The sequence below is a fragment of the Gadus macrocephalus genome, chromosome 6, assembly GCF_031168955.1.
Source record: "Gadus macrocephalus chromosome 6, ASM3116895v1".
NCBI lineage: Eukaryota > Metazoa > Chordata > Actinopteri > Gadiformes > Gadidae > Gadus > Gadus macrocephalus.
The window spans coordinates 14,433,247-14,455,861 of NC_082387.1; the positions used below are offsets into that span (position 1 = coordinate 14,433,247).

General features: G+C 46.9%; 1 protein-coding gene and 6 non-coding genes across 9 annotated transcripts; all 7 read left to right on the forward strand.

Annotated features, from left to right (window-relative positions):
• Positions 1–24: 24 nt before the first annotated feature.
• Positions 25–19,397, forward strand: skic3 (SKI3 subunit of superkiller complex). 3 transcript variants are annotated; one of them, XM_060054310.1, is made up of 41 exons: positions 25–141; positions 574–674; positions 854–997; positions 1,312–1,403; positions 1,635–1,710; positions 1,795–1,941; positions 2,272–2,370; positions 3,679–3,787; positions 3,970–4,110; positions 4,256–4,354; positions 4,646–4,770; positions 5,069–5,155; positions 5,334–5,437; positions 5,557–5,683; positions 6,486–6,665; positions 6,799–6,923; positions 7,022–7,272; positions 7,443–7,545; positions 7,691–7,873; positions 8,225–8,372; positions 8,510–8,588; positions 8,685–8,746; positions 8,839–8,895; positions 8,991–9,059; positions 9,354–9,428; positions 9,710–9,851; positions 10,439–10,532; positions 10,774–10,851; positions 11,056–11,180; positions 11,287–11,410; positions 11,825–12,049; positions 12,169–12,241; positions 12,745–12,798; positions 13,163–13,274; positions 13,723–13,851; positions 13,974–14,098; positions 15,234–15,398; positions 16,578–16,730; positions 17,462–17,592; positions 18,674–18,806; positions 19,128–19,397. In XM_060054310.1, exons 2-41 carry the CDS (start codon positions 585–587, stop codon positions 19,206–19,208), a joined length of 4,716 nt encoding a protein of 1,571 aa, XP_059910293.1. In that variant the 5' UTR covers positions 25–141; positions 574–584; the 3' UTR covers positions 19,209–19,397. The 3 variants fall into 3 exon arrangements, with proteins under 3 accessions (XP_059910293.1, XP_059910294.1, XP_059910295.1); XM_060054311.1 differs by having other exon boundaries at positions 60–200; XM_060054312.1 differs by having other exon boundaries at positions 80–183.
• A 407-nt stretch (positions 19,398–19,804) lies between these two features.
• Positions 19,805–19,878, forward strand: trnai-aau (transfer RNA isoleucine (anticodon AAU)). The gene has a single exon. It is a non-coding gene; the product is annotated as a tRNA-Ile (tRNA).
• Positions 19,879–19,996: 118 nt separating this feature from the next.
• On the forward strand, positions 19,997–20,070 carry trnai-aau (transfer RNA isoleucine (anticodon AAU)). Its single transcript has one exon. It is a non-coding gene; the product is annotated as a tRNA-Ile (tRNA).
• A 147-nt stretch (positions 20,071–20,217) lies between these two features.
• trnai-aau (transfer RNA isoleucine (anticodon AAU)) lies at positions 20,218–20,291 on the forward strand. Its single transcript has one exon. It is a non-coding gene; the product is annotated as a tRNA-Ile (tRNA).
• Positions 20,292–21,936: 1,645 nt separating this feature from the next.
• On the forward strand, positions 21,937–22,010 carry trnai-aau (transfer RNA isoleucine (anticodon AAU)). Its single transcript has one exon. It is a non-coding gene; the product is annotated as a tRNA-Ile (tRNA).
• A 120-nt stretch (positions 22,011–22,130) lies between these two features.
• Positions 22,131–22,204, forward strand: trnai-aau (transfer RNA isoleucine (anticodon AAU)). The gene has a single exon. It is a non-coding gene; the product is annotated as a tRNA-Ile (tRNA).
• Positions 22,205–22,353: 149 nt separating this feature from the next.
• Positions 22,354–22,426, forward strand: trnaf-gaa (transfer RNA phenylalanine (anticodon GAA)). Its single transcript has one exon. It is a non-coding gene; the product is annotated as a tRNA-Phe (tRNA).
• Positions 22,427–22,615: the final 189 nt, after the last annotated feature.

The following is a 22,615-nucleotide window of genomic DNA, read 5'->3' on the forward strand; positions in this document are numbered from 1 at the left end:
CAACATCATGCTTTTACTTTGAAAGTCCCGACTATTTACTTCCTGTCGTTGAACGCGGAGAAGTAGCCACCACAGCAGAACATCACTGCTCAATTCTGCACTACAGCTCCCACCGATGGTTTACAGTGCAGAGCCAAACAGGTCGACTAACTAGCGGTCTACACTCAAATATATAAGTCTAAGGTCTCAGTTATTTAAAGGTTTGAATGCGTTGGTTATGTATTTACTTTGAATAACTAGTCATAGATACATTTGAACTAGCTTCTAAGGCTAACTAGTAACTCGGTATAGAGAGTTGCTCAGCTGCGATTTCCTTGACACAATGACAGGACATTATAGATAGACATAATAGTATCAAAGCAAATGTGATATTTGATTTATCTTTTTTTTTTTAATATTGCTTGCAATTCAAATGTATGCCTCTGTTTCTTTAGAACAATGTGTTGTCACCTGTTTTGAATGAAAACGAAACCATCGCTTTTGAGGCTCAATTCAGATTCAGCTATGTTTCGTCATGTTTACACAGTGAAGTGTGTGTTCATATTGTCCTGCGATTGTCATCTATCCCTGTAGGTCACTCAGGGATGTCTACTAAAGAAGTGAAAGCTGCACTGAAAAGTGCCAGAGAGGCTATTAAAAACAAAGAATTCAAAGAGGCTTTAAAGCATTGCAAGGTAAGGAAAGTGCCCGACATGTCCTACTGCATAAGGTACCCCATTGAAGTACTAACAACATTTACAGATTTATAAACAGCTTGCGTGACATTGACATGTTTTTGTTTGTTTATTGGTTCTCCTGCTAACACTACTGTTTTTAACTCCTGTTTTCTCCCTCTCCCATTTGATTTGTTTAGGCTGTTTTGAAACTTGAAAAGGAGAACTATAATGCCTGGGTGTTTATCGGCCTGGCAGCCAGTGAGCTGGAGCAACCGGACCAGGCGCAGACGGCGTATAAAAAGGCCCTGGAGCTCGAACCTGAGCAGCTACTTGCATGGCAGGTAAAGTAGGAAAAATAATGTTTATTCTTAAAGGTTATGCTCTTATCTTTGCCAAATCTCTTTCGTCCCAAATTAACTAAGTTTGCTAAGACAATGTTGCATGTCAACACTTGAGCCTAAATATGTTCACATTTATTCCTTTGATACTTCTAGATAAAATCCTCCAGATAAAATCCAGATAAAATCCTCAAACAGATGGCCTTTTAAATTACAGTTTTAATCTGGTCTCCTGGTCCTTCAAAACATCACTTGAGGTTCGGCCTTGTGATGTGACCAAAACAAGCCCCTGCTTTGAAGTGCTTTTTGTGTTTCAGGGCTTAGCTAATTTGTATGAGAAGACCGACCAGTGGGATTTCAAAGCTGAGCTGCCTGATGTCTACCAGAAGCTGGTGGAGCTGTATGCGAGGTGGGCCCCGATTAGGAGGAAAGCGTTCCTCAGAACCCTTCCCCGCTCCACCAAACGCACCTTTGACCTCACCATTTCACTGCTTTTCTCCTGGTTTATTTGGCTGTTCAAATGTTTCTTCTTGTTTCTATTTTTCTATTTGCTTTGGCTGCACGATTAGTTAACAATAAGTATTTAGTGATGTGATACACCTGGCATATTGTTGCCGATCCTCATTCTTTCCATTCACAGCACGGACAAAACTAAATGTTATGAGGTGATCAAGAAATTAACTGAAAGCTATCGGTCGGACAAGGAACATTTAAAGGTACGCTACTCATGAAACGCCTGTTCAACTCCAAACAACCAATGATAAAGATTGTTAAATGACTGTGTGTGTGTGTGTGTTCAGTTGGCAAAGCTGTGGTTGCAGTTCCTCGAGCTGAAGGAGAAAGACGCTATAGAGAAGGCTGACCTGCTGCAGCTGTGGCAGCAGATGATCAAGGAGCTGTCAGGCTTTGTTGAGACACATCAGACAGACAATGAAACGCAACAGCATGTACGATATCCCCCATATTCAGCTTCACAATCCCTCAATATGTGGTTATTATTAACATGTGATTTGATTAAACAATTCATTATGTTCATGATATGTCTGTTGTGAAAATCCCCATCTCCTTAAGAATAATGAAGACACAGGTTAGATAATATGCCATCTGAACTGATATTAATTTTGATCCAAATTAATGAGCACTCAATATTGTCAGGAGACCAGAGCGGTTATCAAGTGCCCTCATAAGAGAGGCCATTGCACTCAATTGTTGAATCGCATGAGGCATGCTCCTTATAGTTGTCATTGATTACCATTGACTGTCATCCCTGAATCCAGTTGGTCAACGCTTTTGAGAAGGCCATGGTGCTCACCTGTCCGTCCCCCGGAGAGGAACACAGGAAGCTCTCGGCTGACTACATCAGGTGTCTCTCTAAGGTAAGACTGTCCCGTAATAGTCTCTGATGCGGTTCGGTGATTTAAATATTTTAAAACCTCTTCTCAAAACATTGCGGTTTAAAGATAAGCCGTATTTTTTTTTATAGTTAAGCAACTGCGCATCTTATAGCGTCTTTTTCAAATGTGCCGTTTGCCGCCACGCTCTCTTCTGCCACAGGGGGGAGCAATGGTCCCCAAATAAAGATCTTTCCCTATTCTTGTTTCATAGATAGTGAACCCATTAACCAATCCATTATAAGGCTACTGGGCATGTTTGAGTAATAGACTAGCAATGAATTATGACCTTCATAAGCTTGTTGCTTAAACTTTTTGTTAGTGGGCTAGGCCAGGCCCCTAAGCCGATGGAAATAATTAAATCATCGTTATTATTATTGGCATTATTATCTCCGGCCTCAAACGGAGTGATTTTGACAAGCAGTTTCATCAGGAGAAAGAGTTAGGTTGCCAGCCAGCTTGAGAGCAGCGATGGCATCATTTTTCATGTTTGTTCTTCCTATTATGCATGTAGGCGGCGGGCTGGTGGATTATGGAAAAAATCATAATCACGATTATTTTGGTCAATATTGAAATCACGATTATTTAAACGATTATTTTTGAGTTTGAAAACATGATGTTTTTATTCAGCATGTCTCTCCCAAAAAACACGTAATTAAGAACTTTGAAATTAGCCTTAAATTAGCCTTAAAAAATACACAAAATGGGCAAATAGAAAATGTTCAAATCTAAAATAATGTACAGTTATGTATACAGCTGTTCTGCACTTTCTCTAAAACATTGAATGAAAAAACCAAACTCCATTATATTAGTTTTGGGATCGTTTGATGCAAAAATCGAAATCGTGATCAAAATTTGATTAACTGCTAGACCTATGTAGGCCGATACAGTTTGAGACCTAATTCCACCTAACTGATTCCCACTCGTCTGACCTGATATCTAAGGTTGTGGAGTAAGGAAGAAATGAGCCATTACATTTTTACCTGGTCTCATCAGTAGCTAGATATGGCTCAGCGTTGTGCACATTGTCCATAGAGCCAAAAAGGTAGGACTCATTTGGGGGAAAGGAAAAAAGTGATTTAATTGAGGATTTAAAGTCAGCCAAATCAAATTCAACACATGTTAAAGTTAATTCATTAATTCAGCCTTTAGTGTCCCGACACTTGCAACAAAGGTGCGTCCGAGAATAATAACAATAACAATAATTAAGGAATAAGTGTAAGTGTAAAAGGAGAGTTTAGGGCCCTCTCAGGCCAGAAACAATATTTCTGTGTTTGTCGTGATGCTCTGCAGCTTCCACAAGCGGAGGCCAAGATGAAAGAGGCCTGCAAGTCCATGCTGTCCCTCTACCCCAGTCAGAGTTACCCCTTGGAGGTCCTGTGCTTGCACCACCTCAAAACAGGTAACCACTCTATCACGCTCTTTCAGAACCTCAATGTGACGAGGAACCTCACATTGAGGTTCAAGATGCAGTTTTTCTCTTTGCAGGAATTGTTTGTTGTTTTATCGTTGACGTCTAACAGCAGTTAGTCGGTTAACGTTGAAATGTCGCATGAATGTCTCCCTTTTTGTTTTTATTTCTAGATGTCCAGTCAGAGGAAGCTGGCAGCTGTTTCTCTCAGCTCCTGGACATTTCCCCAAACAATGGTCTGGCCCACGTTGGTATGGGCACCAAATTGCTGCAGGAAGGCAAATATCTAGAGGCCATCAGGAGCCTGGCACAAGGTGAGCTCCCATGTCGACCGACAAAACGTATTTGTTCACAAGCTATTTACCATTGCATTTATAGTCAATCGCACAGGGCTAATTTACTACCACACCCTGCGTTTTGAATGCTGGGTAACTGATTCCCAGGCCTCTGTTCACTCAGGCTTGAAGCAAACAGGCTCCACTACCGGATGGTGTAGTCTGGCCCAGGCCCAGCTCAAGCTGCACCGATACAGTGACAGCGCGTTGTCCTGCTCCCAAGGTAAAGCATGCCTGGGTCTCTAGAACTGATCTAGGACAAGAAGCAAAACATGAGTTTGATTGGTTTTTGAACCGACACAGTTATGATCACAGTAAGTAACAAGCTGTTAGATCTGGCTTTTATCATGGAAGTCTTTGATCCAAGATCAGAGAACTGATGCACTGTGTGTGTGTGTGTGTGTGTGTGTGTGTGTGTGTGTGTGTGTGTGTGTGTGTGTGTGTGTGTGTGTGTGTGTGTGTGTGTGTGTGTGTGTGTGTGTGTGTGTGTGTGTGTGTGTGTGTGTGTGTTCAGGTCTGACCCTGTGTGTATCTGGAGATGAGGATGTGAAGATGAAGCTGCTGAAGATGAGGCTGGAGACCTTAGTCCGGAGTGGGGACGCCCAGGCTGCAGACCAGGCCCTGGAGACCATGAAGCAGGTCAGACCTTCAGGGCTTGGACATCACCAGAATCAATACTGGCCGCTTATTTGTCGATCCTTATTTGTCACAGAAACGTGTAGCAATGAATCTTGGTCAATTATTTCACTCTCCTTTTTGTTTCTAATATCCTAGATTGTGGAAATAGACAGCAAGTTGAGATACACTTCTCTTATATGTTCAATTGTGTTCCATCTATTTTGATATAAGGCATTAGATATTGTTTAGTGCACTGCTTGAATCTTACAATCAGGCCAATTGTTATTTTATTAAATATGCTTTCAACTTTTCGTTTCAGATCCCTGGTGCTGAAACCGACACAGTCCTGAAAGCTTTTAAGGGGAGAGCGTATCTGAACAAAGGGCAGGCTGAACAAGCTCTACAGGTAATGATTCCTTGTGGTCCAATTGGTCTAAGATCACTTATCCATATCCTTTGAAGAACATGCGTTTGTTGCAATAGCTTCAGAAACGCACGTTATGCAAGACCTGAAATGGCAAAAAAAAATCAACTTTGGCATTAACAAAGATTCATGATTCTGTATTTCTCTGGCTCGTCCACAGGTGTCCTCTGAGCTGCTGGACTCCATGCCAGACCTAGTCCAGGGGCTGGTACTGAGAGGCCTGGGGCAGGCCGCCCAGGGACAGCTCCAACTGTCAGAGCAGAGGTGGGCCGGCCTGGGTGTTCTTAGTGCTTCAGTGTGAATCACCTGTGTTATCCACGGCTGGTTGTACCGTGTGATTCAATAGGCCGATGTCCTGGTGAAAACTCTCTCTCCTGCTGTAGTTTCCTACAGGCTGCAGCCCAGGGCCCCGACGTCGGGGAGAGCTATTTCCTGTTGGGAAAGCTCTACTGGGACATGGGAGAGGAGAGCCGTCGGGACCGGAGCAAGGCCCACACACATCTGCTTAAGGTTGGCACTGCGGCACTGCTAGGTCAGGGTCAAGGGTAGGGCTGCTCGATTAGGGGAAAAATCGTAATCACCTTTTATTTGTGGTCAATATTGAAATCAGGATTATTCAAACGATTAACTTTTGAGTTTGAAAAACATGTTGTATTTATTCAGCATGTTTCTCAGATTTTCTTTATGTAAAATTATGCCTTAAAAAAATACAGAAAATGGTCAAAAAGAAAAAGTTCCAATCTAAAGTGATATACAGATACGTATCCAGCTGTTCTTCCCTTTCTACAAAAGATTTAAAAAAAAAACTTGATGTTAATTTTGTGATCGTTCAACGCTAAAATCGCAATGGCGATCAAATTTCGATTAATCACCCAGCCAAGGCAATCAAGCCAGTCAAGGGCCACCTTCTTCTTCTATTATATAGTTATTTGCTTTTTTTGAGAACTCAACTAAAGGCAAGATCTGCGATTTCAAGCAAGAAAAATAAAATACACTCTGCTCCTCACCCCTCCCTCTCCCTACTCTCTCCAAACCCCGCCCACCCTCAAAAAGCGAGCCCCGCTTTTAAATTTATATTCCACTGCTGCGGAGCACTAATGTTTAACCTAAAGCTCTGTTGGCCTTAAATTAGCGTCTTCCTGAAAGAGTCTGTTTGAGAGAACATTTCAAGCAAAATTGTTTTTCTTTTGGTTCCTTTTTAAAATGTAAAATATGAATCCACGAGGAGCTTTGGGAGTCACATAAGACTACTGTGTTTTGGTTTTGGTTATCAAGATGCACGTTGAGAAGCCGCCATCAATGTGTTCCTCAGGCCGCAAAGCTGGACCCGTACCTGGGCTGCGTGTACCGCCACCTGGGCCACTACTACCGGCAGGTGGCCCAGGACGCCGGCCGCGCCCGCGGCTGCTACAAGAAGGCCTTTGAGCTGGACGCCAGCGATGAGGAGTCTGGGGCCGCCTTGGTGGACCTCAGCATGGAGCAGGGAGACATGGTGAGCTCCCTACAGAGAGCCCCTCCTCCCCCTAAATCCACACGCATGGCTGATGACTGTCTACAGTCAGGATTATGGATGAGCAGCATCGGTTCAGCTGTCACTCATTGCCCTCTCGGTCTCCACGGTGCAGGACACCGCTCTGGCCGTGCTTCAGGCGGTGATCGACGACTCCACCCCTGGATCGGCCAAGTGGGCTTGGATGAGACGAGGCCTGTATCACCTGAAGGTCGGACAGCAACCCCAGGCTATAGCAGAGTACGTCATTCACCCCCACCTCCTCTTTCCTGTCACACATCTGGCTCGAGATCCAGTCCTTTTTATTTTTCAATTTTTCAATTTCTTTTTCTCTTCAGCCTTCAGTCGGCTCTGAGGGCCGACCCGGAGGACTGGGTGTGCTGGGAGTGTCTGGGCGAGGCCTACCTGAACCGCCGGAGCTTCACGGCCGCCCTGAAGGCCTTCGGCAAGGCCCACGCACTGCAGCCCTCCTCCATCTACAGCGTCTACCAGACGGCCTCCATCAAGCAGACCCTGGGCAAGTTTCAGGAGGCCGCCGCAGAGTACCGGCAGATCACTGCCCGCGAGGACTACGTCCCCGCCCTAAAAGGTACCGTGTGTGTGTGTGTGTGTGTGTGTGTGTGTGTGTGTGTGTGTGTGTGTGTGTGTGTGTGTGTGTCTGGATAGCTTTTGGTTTGTACAGTTTGTTGGGGGCATTCCGCCTTACTCCACCTTAATATATGATATTATTTTGGTGTACTGTAACTGTTTATTCTCCAGGTTTGGGAGAGTGTCTGCTGTCCCTGGCCAAAGGTTTATTGGAAGACTACCGAGACGGAAGCGCCATAGACCTCATTCAACAGGCCATCAAAAGCCACTTCAGGTAATGGTTCGAACTGGGCTCAAGAACTGGCTCCAAAAGGTGTTCTCAGGCCATGGCATCCCAGCATCAGAGTGGAGGACAAGATGTTCCAGACGGTCATGTTCCGTCCATCCTCCAACCCTGTCCTCTTCCCTCCTCCCTTCAGGGCGGTGGAGCTCCGTCCAGACCTGTCCTGCTTGTGGAAGCTGCTGGGAGACGCCTGCACCACAGTCAGTGCCGTGTCTCCCAACAGAGCCCGTGTTCTGATGCCAGGCCCGCTGGCTGGTTTGGAGCCCTCCAGCCAGAACCACCTGCTCAACCAGGCCCAGACCCTCAAAGTGGGCGAGCGGTACGACCAGCCTTATGGCCCTCTTAAGGGCTGATCAGGGTTCACCCTTCACGCAGCGCAATGACCACGCAGACGCTTCGACGCAGTCGTGAACCGTCATGGTTCTGCGCCGGTTTCAGTAAGCGGACCAATCACAGCCCTTGCTGCTGCGTCGCCTCGACGGAAGGTTAAAATTTTTGGGAGGCGCACGTCAGGCCCTTGCGGTGGACACAAGGAGGGTCTGCGTAAACGTGGGAGCATAATCAGCCCTTTAATGACCACCCCTTTTAAATGGAAAAACAGATCGATAACATTTGGTGGATTTCATCAATGCCTGACCCCCTCCTTGGCTCCCTTTACCGTGCTCTTCAGGTGCTACGGCCGCGCTCTGAAGCTGATGCCCGAGGCCCCCAGCCTTTGGTACGACCTGGGACTCAATTATCATCGTCAAGCCAGCCTCCCCTGCCTTGCAGATGGGGACAACAGCAGCCAGCCCCTGCTCCTGGAGAAGGCCCAGCAGGTACCGGCCCTCCCCTTAAGTCTATACATGAAAAGCTCCATATCCACAAGGTTTAGATATGGGCATCTGTGTTAGTGGGAACATTTTCATGTCTGTTGGGCTTTACTTATTTTATTTTTATTTTTTATTTTTTTAAGTGTGTAAAAAAGGCGATCATGATGGACAGTGGGAACTATAGCTACTGGAATGCACTGGGAGTGATCGCGATGAGCAAAGGTAAACAAGGGCTTCATATAAATGCTGTGCATCATCATCATCATCGTCTTCAAGCCGAGGTCTGGGTTTACATTTTTTATATATTTGTTTTACCAGGTCTTGAGAACTTTGCCCTGGCTCAACACAGCTTCATAAAATCTGTTGGAGTTGAACCTAATGTGAGTAAATTATTCTATGCATTCATGTGGTATGATTATTTCCAGCAATGTATTTATAGATTTTCTTCTTTACTTTTTCCCCTGTTGCATAGAACGTAACAGCCTGGACCAATCTTGGCACACTGTATTTGAAGAAGGAAAATTTAGAGGTAATTATTGTATATTTTAACAAAGAGAACGATAGTAACCATTGCCTTGTGACCCAAATACGACCCAACGGAGAACTTCTCTTCTCGCTCCCCAGCTGTCACACGAGGCCTTCAAAGTAGCGCAGTCGCTGGAGCCGCTGTCTGTGAACTGCTGGATTGGACAGGTACTGGAATCACACGTACATCAACGTTTACTCTATCAGACGCCCCAGCATTTGCCTTGATTCAGGGGTTACTCTGTGGCTTAGATGGAGCCACAGGGTAACCCCTGAATCAAGGCAAATGCTCGGGCGTGAATATTCCTTTTAGCCAACAAGGTTAGGTTCCAACCTGTGGTCCCAATGCTACATCATTCCCTCTCTGTTTTATCCAACCTTGCTGTCATCGTCAGAGTCAGAGAGCACGGAAGCCACTCAGAATGTGTCTTTGATTCTGTACCTTTGGTCCATTCCTGCCAGGCTCTGATAGCAGAGGCAGTGGGGAGCTACGATACGATGGACCTCTTCAGGCACACCACGGAACTCAGCACTCACGTGAGCTTACGTTTCAACTCGCACTTTACTGGTGGCCATCTTGTGGTCAAGGGGAGAATTACATGTTTCAGGGGCTGCCCTTTAGAAAATAATGAATGGGATAACTTTGAATCAGTGACCGGTATGTAATTGTATTAATATTTATATACTTATTCTCCTGACACAGAATAGCACAACACAGATGTACCACACAGGATCCAGGGCCAGCCAAACATATTGGTACAACTGTATTGTGAGCTTCTACTTCTCTTTTCCATGACGGTTTCTCTTTGCCTCCCCAGACGGAGGGGGTGAAGGGCTACGCCTTCTGGGTGTGCTCCACCCTGCTGGATAAGAGCAACCGGGACTCTGAGCTGTACCGCTACAACATCGTCCAGATGAACGCCGTGTCCGCCGCTCAGACGGCGCTCAGCAAGTACACAGGTACGCACTGCAACAGGTACACTGGTACACTGGTACACTGGTACGCACTGCAACAGGTACACTGGTACACTGGTACGCACTGCAACAGGTACACTGGTACACTGGTACACAGGTACACTGGTACACAGGTACGCACTGCAACAGGTGCCCAGAGGGCCGGGTACACTGGTACACTGGTACACTGGTACACAGGTACGCACTGCAACAGGTGCTCAGGCCTGGGTATACTGGCACCCAGGTACACTGGTGCCCGGGTTCTCGTTAACATAGGGAATCGTGACCAGCGTTGTTTCCCGGGATCCATCAGTGTGGCAGTGGTTCAAGTCTGCGCTGAGCAACTTTTTCACTGCAGTCATCAGTTTTGTGCAGCAATCGAATTATGCCTGGCGACAGACCAAGTGATATAAATTCCAAGTTATAGGTACTCTGGTTGATTCAGTGGAGCTTGGATGGGCTCAGCTTGTTAAGAGTCACTTAGGAGAAAAGTAATGACTGCAGTGGAACAAATCGGCACATCACCTTGAGAATCGTTATTTCGTTGAGGTTTGACGGCTGCCGTTGGTTGTGACTTGGTGTCATTCACCCAGAGAGGATCCAGACTGACCCTGATGCCCTGATCATGCTGGGTTTCCTCAACGAACACCTGCAGCTGAGGACACAGGCGCTGCAGGCCTACCAGAGGTAACACTGCTTTCTCCCACTTATGTATGGTGTATGTGTGCAGTTCAAGTCCAAAAGGCTGCTTCACTTCTGCAAGTCTGTGTCATTTCTTTCATCTACCCTTGGCATTATGTCACTTTGGGCAAATAAGAAAAACATGGTTGTGGTACTTTAATCTAGCCATGTCAGCCTGTTCTTGAGGTATTTTGTGCGATCCTTGTGTAGCTGTATAATGTGTTGTTGTTGTTGTGTTAAACCTCAGGGCCGTGGAGCTCCTCCAGTCGGGGCCTCCTACAGACGAGCTGGCCTTCGCTCTGGGCAGCCTCGGTCGCGCGTTGTGGTAACTCACCGTTCAGCCGACCCGTCTATTGACAGCTTGTACTTGAGTTGCTAAGATGCAAAAGCAGTCAACGTAACTCACAGAGACACGCATTTCAGTTATTTTCATAAATTGATGCACTTCCAAACGGCGGTGGTTCTGTATGGATGACAGTGGTTTCTAACGGTATTGTCCGGTCCAACCCCCCCCCCCGCCCCCCCCCAGCTCCTCAGGGCAGTGGGAGGAGGCGGTGCGCGTCTACTCCTCCACCCCTCTGCAGGAGCTCCAGGACCTGGCGGGGCTGGCTCTGGCCCACTGCAGGGCAGGACACATACCAGAGAGCATCAACGGTGAGACACTGCCATACCAAAGGCACTCGGTTACTGTCTGGAGGCTGTCGCACAGTTTCTCATTGTATCCAATGTGTGTCTGTGCGTGTGTGTGTGTGCTCCTTAGCCTACGAGCGTGCCCTGGCCATCGCCTCCAGTGAGAAGGAGAAGGCCTACATCCTGACCGCCCTGGCCCTGCTTCAGCACCGGCTGGGCGGCCTGGACTCCGCCAAGACGCTGCTCTTCAAATGGTCAGTGGTCTGCCGCTCTGGTGGGCCCACCCCGCTGAGCTACAAAGGAGGCGTGCTCTGCAGCGGGCTTCCAATGCTTCTTTTTTTTTTATCCTCACGGCTGCTAAACATAGTAAGAGTAAGCCTTGCTGAATGTCGTCTTGAACTGGCAGATGTGATGTTTCAACAAGGTTAATAAGAGTCTGTTTTATCTTTTCCAGTAGTGCTTACTGTGTGTGTGTGTGTGTGTGTGTGTGTGTGTGTGTGTGTGTGTGTGTGTGTGTGTGTGTGTGTGTGTGTGTGTGTGTGTGTGTGTGTGTGTGTGTGTGTGTGTGTGTGTGTGTGTGTGTGTGTGTGTGGCTGAAGGTGAGGTGTGTTGGTGTCCTTAATCAAGCCGTAGCCATGGGTCCTAACCCCTCCCTCCCTCTGCCCCAGCTCCATGCTGAAGGAGCCCATCCCGGAGTCCCTGCTGTGTCTGTGTGCGCTGGGCCTGGACCACGGCGACGCCACGCTGGCCGCCGCCGCCCTCACGGAGCTGCTGAAGCAGGGCACGGCCACCGGGGGCGCCGTGGAGCAGCGCTGCCTGCTCACCTGCGCCCTGCTGGCTCTGCAGGGCAACTACAGCGGGGTGCAGCGGGAGGCGTCCCGGGCAGTGCACAGGTGGAGCGTCCGGTTGTACTAGTTAGCTGTTTAGTTACTGGGATATAGTTTATCCTAACTCCTCACAGTGTTATGCTAATTAAATGCAATTATTTAGTGTTTGTTTTTTATTATCACAGCAATCCCGGAAACCCTTCACTCTGGGCTCTACTGTCCAGACTGGTCCCACAGTACTGCCCAAAGAAAGCAAATGTAAGCATGCACGCACACACATGCGTACACAGACACACACGCGTGCATGCACGCACACACTCACACACACTTGTAGTAGCGCTAATGGAAATCATATTCTATAATTATATCTAGGTCACCAATTGCTGTATGACAACCGTAACCCAAATCCTATCATTAATAATAATAGTGTGTGTGCATATATATATATATATATATATATATATATATTAGTGCTGTCAGTTTAACGCGTTATTAACGGCGTTATTAACGCCACAAACGCAAACCAATTTAAACAGCGGTAATTTTCTTTTTCGCGCGATTAAGCTTTTTTGGCTTGGCAAACGTTGCAGTTTTTTCACCTGCTGTCTAGCAACAACTAGTCACGTTAGAAAAACTACAACAAGCACGCCGCAAAAACTTGTTGGGGCAAGCAAGGAGGCATCTCCCCAGTGCATTAGAAACGGGTATGGGCCTAGCTTCTGTCGGTTGTGATTCAGGTCATGTTCTGTTGTGTTCCCTAGGGTGGTGCAGTGGCCGGCCATGTCGCCTGTCTCGCCAGTATGACACAAGGAAAGGTACGTGCTGTGTACGGACATTACAAGGGTTATATTCAATAAATTAAATTGTATTTGTATAGCCCTTAATCACCGTTACAGTCTCAAAAGGCTTGACAGGTCATAGTTTGATGACACCCCCCTTCCCTAGCCCCCAGAGGGTAAAAGTAAACTCCCTCATTAGCACGGAGATATTCTTGAGAAGGAACGCAGAGTGAAGGATCTCTCCTTCAACATTTTAAATTATTTAGTTAAGAAATATTGATTTTCTATGATGATCTGGTGCTGGCCGGGTTCTTCATTAGTTCCTTGCTGATATTTGTTCATGTTTTATTCAGTCTTGCAAACCTCCATTTGAGCTTGCAATTATCCTGTGTGCCTGTAGAGGGCGCTGTTGTACAGTGGCGTGAACCAGCTGGCAGGCGGCAGACACTCTGGAGAAGACAGGCATAGAAATGCCCTGAAGACCATGCAGAGAGCAGTGCTGCTCTGTCCTGGTACACACACACACACACACACACACACACACACACACACACACACACACACACACACACACACACACACACACACACACACACACACACACACACACACACACACACACACACACACACACACACAGAAACACACACACACAGAAACACACACACACACACACAGAAACACACACACACACAGAAACACACACAGAAACACACACACACACACAGAAACACACACACAGAAACACACACATAAGAAAACAATATCCTGCCCCACTGCCTTTGTCTCTAAATGCTAAAGCTGCGTCTGTGTGTTTACTGGACCGATTGCTCTCCGCTCATGTGAATACTTGGTTCATATCCGCTCACATCCCCTTCCTCCTATCCCTCCGCTCCCCCCCTCTCTCTCTCTCTCCGTCGTGTCGGGTCTTCTCTCCATCTCGTCTCCGTTGTGCACCAGACGATCCGGCCGCATGGGCCAGCCTCATGGCCGCCTGCCACACGGAGAACGCCGCCCGTTTCCTCTCCCAGAACGCCACCCGCACCGAGGGGCTGGAGCCCACGCTCATGGCGGTGGTCTCCGAGAAAGGTGAGCCACAAAGGCCCCTTTGGTTCTCTGCTGCTCAGGCCGCTGCTCGGGTTACTTGGTGTTTGCTGTCAGCCACTGTTGATGGCTTCCCCCCCCTGCTGTTTGTGTGCTGTGTTTCCCAGTGCGCTGCGTGGAGGAGATAGAGCGGCCCCTGGCGCAGGCTTTGGAGGCCTGGGTGCTGCAGCAGGCTCTCGCTGGCCTCACACTTGGGGGGAGGCTGGATGAGGCAGAGGCCCTCTGCGCACAGGTAGGGCATCACAGCCAACACAGACACACAGTCGACACAGACACACAAACACTAGACACACAGACACAAGACGGACAGACAAGCAGACAGAGAGGCTAGATCTGGCTCGGAAACACTTCATGTATCCTCCGTTTTGATGGGTGCTGAAGTGTATCCAGCAAGTCAAGCTGCCCCACTTGTCAATTAGGTTAAGTAGCTCATGAATTTTAGATGTTATATTCACTCATCTTCATACCTCCCTCCCTCCCTTCCTTCCTTACTTCCTTCCTTAATGTAAATCAGTGAGATTGGAACTGTAACCTTACTGAGATTCCCTTAAAGACTGCAGATATACCATAACCTAGCAAAGTTCATCAATGCGCCGAGACCTCCGCTGGCTCCCTGTAGTAGCCCGCATCAGATTCAAGCTAATGGAACCGGCTTACAAGGAGGTGGAACTGCCCCTTCCTACCCCCAGGCGTTGGTCAGACCACACACCCCAGCTCGAGCACCCCACGCTCCACTCCCTCAGCTGGATGACTGGCACAGCCATCGCTAAGAGCAAGCGAAGACTGCAGTCCCAACTCTTCTGTTTTGGCACCACAATGGTGGAACGAGCTCAGATATCAGTACTGCAGAGTCGCTCACCAGCTTCTGCAAGAGACTCAAAACTAACTTGTTCAGACTTCACCTGAACTCTGTATAGCCTTCCTCCCTGACACTGCTGAAAACATCCCTCTTACGCACTTAGTGTATGTTTGGACGTCCAGGCACTTAACGTGCCCATTTATTGTATGTTGTACGTTCTGGTACTTTAAAACAGCACTTGGCATTGTTTAGCATCTTATCCTAGCTATTTTTGCTATATATGGGGAATAGGTAATTAACCTTATAACCTAGCAATTGTAAGTGCTTGGCACTTAGTTCTATGAACATCCTTACTGTCCCAGCGATATATCGTGTTAGTCTTTCTTCTGACAAAGGTACTTATTGGCGCTCTGGATAAAAGTGTCTGCGTAATGCCCTGAATGTCAATGTTAATGTAATATAAAGAATAATGAATTGAACGGCTATGGATCAGAAAAAAACAAAAACAGATTACCCTTTTATGTCCTTGAATTATTAATTTCCGTTTGTTGACACTCTCTTTCATCAGGTGCTGAGCGTCTCTCCGGAGCACCCTGCCATTGTGCTGTCCCTGAGGCGGGTGCAGTGCCAGCGCCTCCTGCTGGCCGGGGCGGGTACCGCGCTGCCGGACGCCGTGCTGGAGCAGCTCAGCAGCAGCGTCATGGTTAACCCCACCAACCTCGGGGCTTGGCATGTAAGTGGCTCGTCCTTGGTTTCCAAACGCACCGAGTGCTGTCATTAGCATGGCGCTCCCGCAGGCCGGCTGCTTTATGAATATTTTAGGCCGTTTGTTGCTTTCAAAAGGATCTGAATACCCTCCGCCCACACGCTCGCTACCTACGCAAACCGGCAGGGATCCAATGAGCCTATTCCACGCCCATTGTGTAGCCCTTTAATGTACCCCAAGTACTAGTTTAATGCTCCACTTAAAAGGTGCATCATAATGGGATTCCTCATCATGGCATACATTGCAAAGAAACTAAAACAAAGTATAGACAATCTAATTGAATCTCATAACAAAATTGCATTACTATCTTGTAGTGGTACGCAATATAATAATGGTATTTTGGCAATTTTTCAAAACTTTATTTCAATGCCAGAAAGTGCATTCATTAAAAGAAGAAAGGTTGGATATGTTTTTAATGTTTTTCTTGGTGATCTAGCTATGTAAAGTAATATAACTGAATTAATGAGTGGTTGGAAAGCCATTATAATAAAGAGAAACTACTTAATGTTGGATTCAGACCTTTGCATCCTCACTGTATAGGGGAAAGCAACGGCGCACACACTTCCACAAAGGCTTGCCATCTTTATCCTTCTCTGCCAAGATGACTTTGGCTATTAGTGATGCGGACACCGTCCACCGCTGATAGACTGGACTAGTGAAATACTTTCAGTTCCTGATCGAAGGGCTGCAATCAGCAGGGAGGTTTTTTCGACGTTTTTTATGTCTGCGGTGTAGTGATAAGATGAATGCCTGAAGTAACTGCTACTGAGTGGCTGTCTCTGTCCGTGTCATTCCTTGTATACAGTCTCTTTTCCACCCCTCTTATGTCCCCCTGGCCTTTGTAATCCTAGCTTTTTATTGTTGCATCTCTTCTCATCACTGTTTATCTCTGCTGCTGCTGCTGCTGCTGCCCTCTTCCCTCCTGCTTATCACACTGTGTTTTTGTATCTCTCTCTCACTCTGTTTCACTCACTCTGTGTCTCTCTCTGTTTGTCTCTCTCTCTTGTAATCCTCATGTTTTGTCCTTGCCTCTCTTCTCATCACTGTTTATCTCTCTGTCTCTCTGTCTCACTCTATCTCTCTGTCTCTCTGTCTCTCTGTCTCTCTGTCTCTGTCTCACTGTCTCTCGGTCTCTCCCTCTACCAGTGGCTGGCCGAGCTGTATCGTAGCCAGGGCCTGCTGATCCAGGCCGTGATGGCCTACAGACAGAGCCTGCAGCTCGCCTCCCAGCTGTGCCTGCCCAGTGCACAGATAGCCAGCCTGCTGGGCTTGGCCCTGCTGGCCCTGGGGCCGTGCATGGTGAGTGTCCATGTGGAACGGTAAATGAGCTCGTATCATCGTCCTCATCGTTGCAATCCCACAAGTACATATTTAATTAGATCTGAGTTATCTAAAAGCCGAGCAAGAACGCTGAAGTTTAGTACTAGTCTCACGATCCGGGGGATTATTCATGCGTTTATTTTGCAGAGGAGGGGACTGGAATGATAGAACTAGTGGGATAGTTTTGGGATGGGGCAGTATAGGGCCGGAGGTCTCTTGTGCCCTCATCAAGTCACGTTGGCAGGAACAGGTTAGCAGGCTGGCTGGAGGGTAGCTGGCTTCACAGTCAGATATGATAACGTTGGGTCATCATCAGCCGAGGTCAACTGGAAGCAGCCAAGCCAGCAAAGGAGGGCAAAGTCTTTGTTTTTCCCTTTTTGTCAGGAGCTCTGAGCATTTGGGGACCTCTGCATGGTTCATTTCAGAACATTTGGATGCATGCCGTCGGTGGTTAAATCCTTTAATGCTGCTTTTCTGCTGCCTATCCTCTTTGAACAGACAATCAGAATGGAGGGTTGTGAATCTCTCGACTGTGAAATTAGTTGCCGTTTGGGATGTTTACCATGAATTAACAATGTGGTTTCTATAGTAATTCAACTACTTTGCAAAGCTGATATTACATTACTTTGCCCTTTTTATATCTGGAATCGTAAATCTAAAATTAGTTTAAAGGATTTTTTTTCTTTCCATCTATGCGTGTTCCCTCTCAGGCTGGTGTCCATGGCAACGAGTGGAATGAGCTTGTTCTGGAAGCCACTTCGGAGGCTCTGAAGCTGGCTACCTCCTCCATGGCGCTTCTCTTCCAGGCACTTCTTCAGTTTGCTACCAAGATGGGGGCTAGGTTGGTGCCTCTGCTATCCTGCTTCAAACACCATGGCTGGATCCCTTTCCCGTCTCTGTTGTTTGAAGCAGCAATCCTCAATAGAGCAATCCTGAAGTCACTACGCAAATATCAGAAGCAATATAAAAACGGATGTGGTGTCTGGGTTGGGAGAGCGTTAGACTTAAGATCTAAAGGTCACTGGTTAGATCCCAGGGTCCTTTGGCAATACTATTTTTTGCACGGCTAAAAATAGAAACCATGTGGGCTTGTAACATAGACTTCATAAAATAGGGCCATAGGCTTTCAGTGTCTCACGCAGTTTTTCGCAAAAAGATTGAATTTACATGCGTGTCATTTGGCAGTTTCCTTATCAGTTACATGACATTGAGCATAAGATCCATTTATACTAATACAATGCTAAATTCTTAAGAAGAACTATTCTAAATATTTAAACGTTTTTCCAAATTTGGGTCATACTAAGGCACCAGGTTTGATAATGGTTACCCATTTGGGTTTGGTCAATGGCCGTTTAGCTCAGTTGGTTAGAGCGTCATGCTAATATCGCGAAGGTCGCGGGTTCGATACCCGTAATGGCCATATGCTTTTGTACTTCAAGGGTAACTACCTTACCGTGTGAAACGCAGTGTTGGTCAGTCAAGAAGTCGATCTCGAGAACCTTTTGACAGTGTAAAGTCTGTGTTCTCCTCTTGATCTGTCACGTGGCGGTTAAAAAATAAATTTAAATAAATTACTAAAGAAGAACAAGATCAACCATAATCGATAAAAAAACGAATTCAGAAATGCACTTCATTCAGGTAGAAAAACCCGTCTCGGCTGGACGAACCCCTCGCTTATATCACGTTAGTTCGGCGGAGGTGACGTTGTTTTTGCCCTGGCCGTGTAACGTAAGCCAACCGGGGCCTCAGTCCTCCAGCACTGCATCGTCGTGGCATCGTCGACTAAAAGCATGCATTGGTAACGCAGTCCAGGAACGAAACTCCCCACCAGCCCTTTTAATCCTGGGATCACACCTGAAGCTGTCAGTCTCTGGGGACCCGGGATCATGTCTCACTCCTGTCCCCCCGTCCCCCGCACACAGGGAGACCAGGCGCCAGCTGGAGAGACTGGCCTACCCTCCCTGTCCGGGGGAGCAGGCGGGCAGCGTGGTGCAGGTGGCCCGCTGGTACCTCCTCAAACACCTCCACGCCAAGAACGACCAGGAGCTGATGGACGTGAGTGAGGCCGCCCGCGGGGAAGCAGCAAGATCATTCTACAAAGTCGTTTTATTTTTTTAAATACTTGAGACTTTTCTTTATTTTCTTTTGAATTGTGTGCTTTGCTAATCTATGCGTTCTGGCACAAAACACAGAGATAAGGTGGTGTTTGCCAATAAGTAGTAAATAAAAGATGGCACAGGTTATGACTTGCTCAAATTATGAATCTCTTGCTTGCTAGCAGTAGCAGTAGTGGTAGCAGCAGTGATAGAAGTGATGATGATGATTTGTGTTAGGTGTGTACCTGCTCAATAATTACTTTCTTGTCTTCTTGAACAGACTCTTCTGGAACATGCCAAAGGGAGCGGAGACCAGAGATTGCTCACTTTGTATTCACATCTCACCTCCTCATCTTCCTAAGCCTTCCCCAGAGATATATCCTGCATTAGAATAGTCTCATGTCCTCAGAGCTGTGTTTAGCCCAGGATCTTGGTTTTATAGCGTCCAGACTTGTGTGCCTCCAGGGTAATAACTACGGTAGCAGGCACCTGGCTTACCTCCATGACTCATTCCCACCGCTCAGACTGCAATAAACAATGTCTCTCTGAATCACAGAAGGTCTCTTGAAGTTATTTCTTGAATGCATTACTATTAAATGAAAGTGTTATAGTAAAATGGAAGAAAAAAGGTGGGTGATTATTTGGTATCACATTCACGTAAATTATTAATCCTTGTATTGAGCTTTGAACCAAACGATTGTCGTGGTAACGGAGATTGAAGAGACCCAGTATTTCTCCTTCATTTGGGTCTATCCTACAAGTATTGGCAGCTTTACAATAAACATTCAACATTAGGGATTGGGATTCTGCTGCATTCATCCTTCTGCATTCTTGTCATAGTTTGGTCGTTATTCATTTTTGCTTTACCTAATTAATAGATCATTTCATTTATATTATTCTCTTGTGGGTATTCACATATTATGAACAAACTACGGCCGTTTACAAAAATTGTTACGGGGCCGTTTAGCTCAGTTGGTTAGAGCGTCGTGCTAATAACGCGAAGGTCGCGGGTTCGATACCCGTAATGGCCATGTACATTTTGTAGCGCATAACTTTAAGGGTAACCTTATCACAGTGCGTAATGTATTCTGTAAATCAAAGTGGCGCTTTGAGGGTTTATTTAGCGTGTTATCCTCGCAGTGACCAACTGGCCGTTTAGCTCAGTTGGTTAGAGCGTCGTGCTAATAACGCGAAGGTCGCGGGTTCGATACCCGTAATGGCCATGTGCTTTTTGTAGCACAAGGCAAATTTACATGGTGAAAAGGTTACCCTTAAGGTAACCTTTTCACCATGTAAATTTGCGTATCTCAACTATTGGTGCTCGGAAACGTAGCTGGTTATTATGTGTGTTATCATCAATGTCCACCACCGGCCGTTTAGCTCAGTTGGTTAGAGCGTCGTGCTAATAACGCGAAGGTCGCGGGTTCGATACCCGTAATGGCCATGTGCTTTTTGTAGCACAAGGCGACCGTGACTACGCCTTCGGAGCTCTCCGTCGGGAAGTCGGATACGCAATGCATTCGTCACCCGAACGTTCTTATATGCTGACTACTAACCATGTAAATAGTGTGGTAAAAAAACTTTAAAGACCAAAAAAAATTGGTCTTTAATGTGCAAAGTAAACAAGGTACAAAATAAATAAGGTGCAAAGTGATTCCGCAAAGGATTTTGTTAGAGGACCAATCACAGCCCTTGCCGTCTCCGTTGCGTCGACGGATAGTTATAAAATATTGGATGCGCACGTACAGCTACGGAGGGGGCTGTACCCTCACTCAACACTGTCATAATAATTACAGCTCCCCCTCCCGTAGGAAGGGGGCACATTTGAATATTACCTCCCACTTCCCCACTCCCCTCCAATCAGAGCATGGCTAAGATTTTGTGGACCAGCGGACGAGCAGCTCCGGCGGGGGGAACTCGGCTCTAGCCCTGCAGCTAAGCTCCGGGAGTATAATCCCTTTCTCTCGCACCGAGCTCGCCCCGCCGAAGGGAAGTCGGGAGGAGGAGACATGGAGTAGAAAGGAATTGTACTCCCGGAGCTGAGCTGTCGGACTGCCGCCGAGCTACCCCAGCCGGAGCTGCTCGTACGCCGGAGTTGCTAGTCCGCTGGAGCTGCCACCTAGCTTAGGCGCCAGTTCAGCTCCCGGAGTACACGGCCGGACTTTGGACGGATGGCTTCGACGGCGGCCGGCAGCTCCGGCGCGGGGAGTTCAGAGGCAGTCCGGCAGCTCAGCTCACGGAGTACAATCCTTTTCTTCTCCATGTCGCGGTTCATGGACTTCAGAGAGTCAATGCCAAAGTTCCTTCCCCCCCCAATCCCTCTCAACCATGGCCGAGATATCCCCCACTACGAGTCTTTACTTGTGGACGTCAGACACAGTCTTTATTATTCATAATATCATCCGAGGCGCACATAGCTTTTGGCTATGATAGATTATATAAATACCTGTATATAATATTATTATTATGTTATATTATATTATATAGATATAGAGCTCCAGGAGTCAGCAAACGGCAACAATCCCTTCTCCTCCATGCTGTGGTTCAGTCTGACAGCTCATTGGGCAATGGGCAGCAGCTCATTTAAATCAATGCTACAGACACCAGAAACAGCGCATTCTGAAGGGACTGAGGGGAATAGTGGTAGACGATATTTTGTTTCCTAAAAGCCATTTCCAGCAAACAGCTTCAAAAACATATTTTCTGGACCTCAAATACTATGTTTACTTGTTGGGAAAACACCATAATATGTCTCCTTTAAAGCTATCGCTCAAGCGTTTTATCGCTTTATCGCGCATGTCTAATTGAAAGTGAATGGGAATTATCGTTTGAAACGCTTTACAGCTTTTGGTGTGAACGTACAGTGAGGGCTGATTATGTAATAGGCTTATGATTATGGTTCCACGCTCACTTAACGCATGACCACGCAGTCGCTTCGACGTAGTGGTGAACGTTTATAGTTCTGCGTCGGTTTTGTTCTCTCTTTACCACGGACATGCATAGCGACACGTAAACCCGACGCAGAACCATAACGTGGAGCTCGGAAACGTAGTGGTTTATTTTGTGCGCATTCTTATAAGGTATTACTAGGCCGTTTAGCTCAGTTGGTTAGAGCGTCGTGCTAATAACGCGAAGGTCGCGGGTTCGATACCCGTAATGGCCATGTACTTTTTGCAGCATAAGGCTTTTAAGGGCTACCTTTACGGCGAATGTAATGTTGCACTTGTGAATAAATGTGGCCCATGAAGGTTTTAATAGCGTGTCATGCTTTCCGTAAACCACGGGCCGTTTAGCTCAGTTGGTTAGAGCGTCGTGCTAATAACGCGAAGGTCGCGGGTTCGATACCCGTAATGGCCATGTACTTTTTTTTGTGTGAAGAACAAAGTAACAAGCTCCCTGCGCTGCGAACAAAGTGTGATCTATTTTTTTTAATGTCCCATTAAGCAAGTAGAAAAAGCATACGCCATTAAGGAAAAGTATGTGTTTACTTAAGTGCGTTGGTATATGCCGAAATAGCTCAGTTGGGAGAGCGTTAGACTGAAGATCTAAATGTCCCTGGTTCGATCCCGGGTTTCGGCAGATTCTTTTCTTTACGTCCAACAATAACCGCCTTGTTACGCCTTATTTCCACCGGGGCCATACCGCCGCGGTCAACGCTGCTGATCGCTGCCACTTAATCAATGAAACCATCCCCAACGGGGTCGCTGCGGAGCGTCCCAGGAGCGGCGCATCGCACCGCAGCGCTATCATTCCGTAGCACTTCTATTT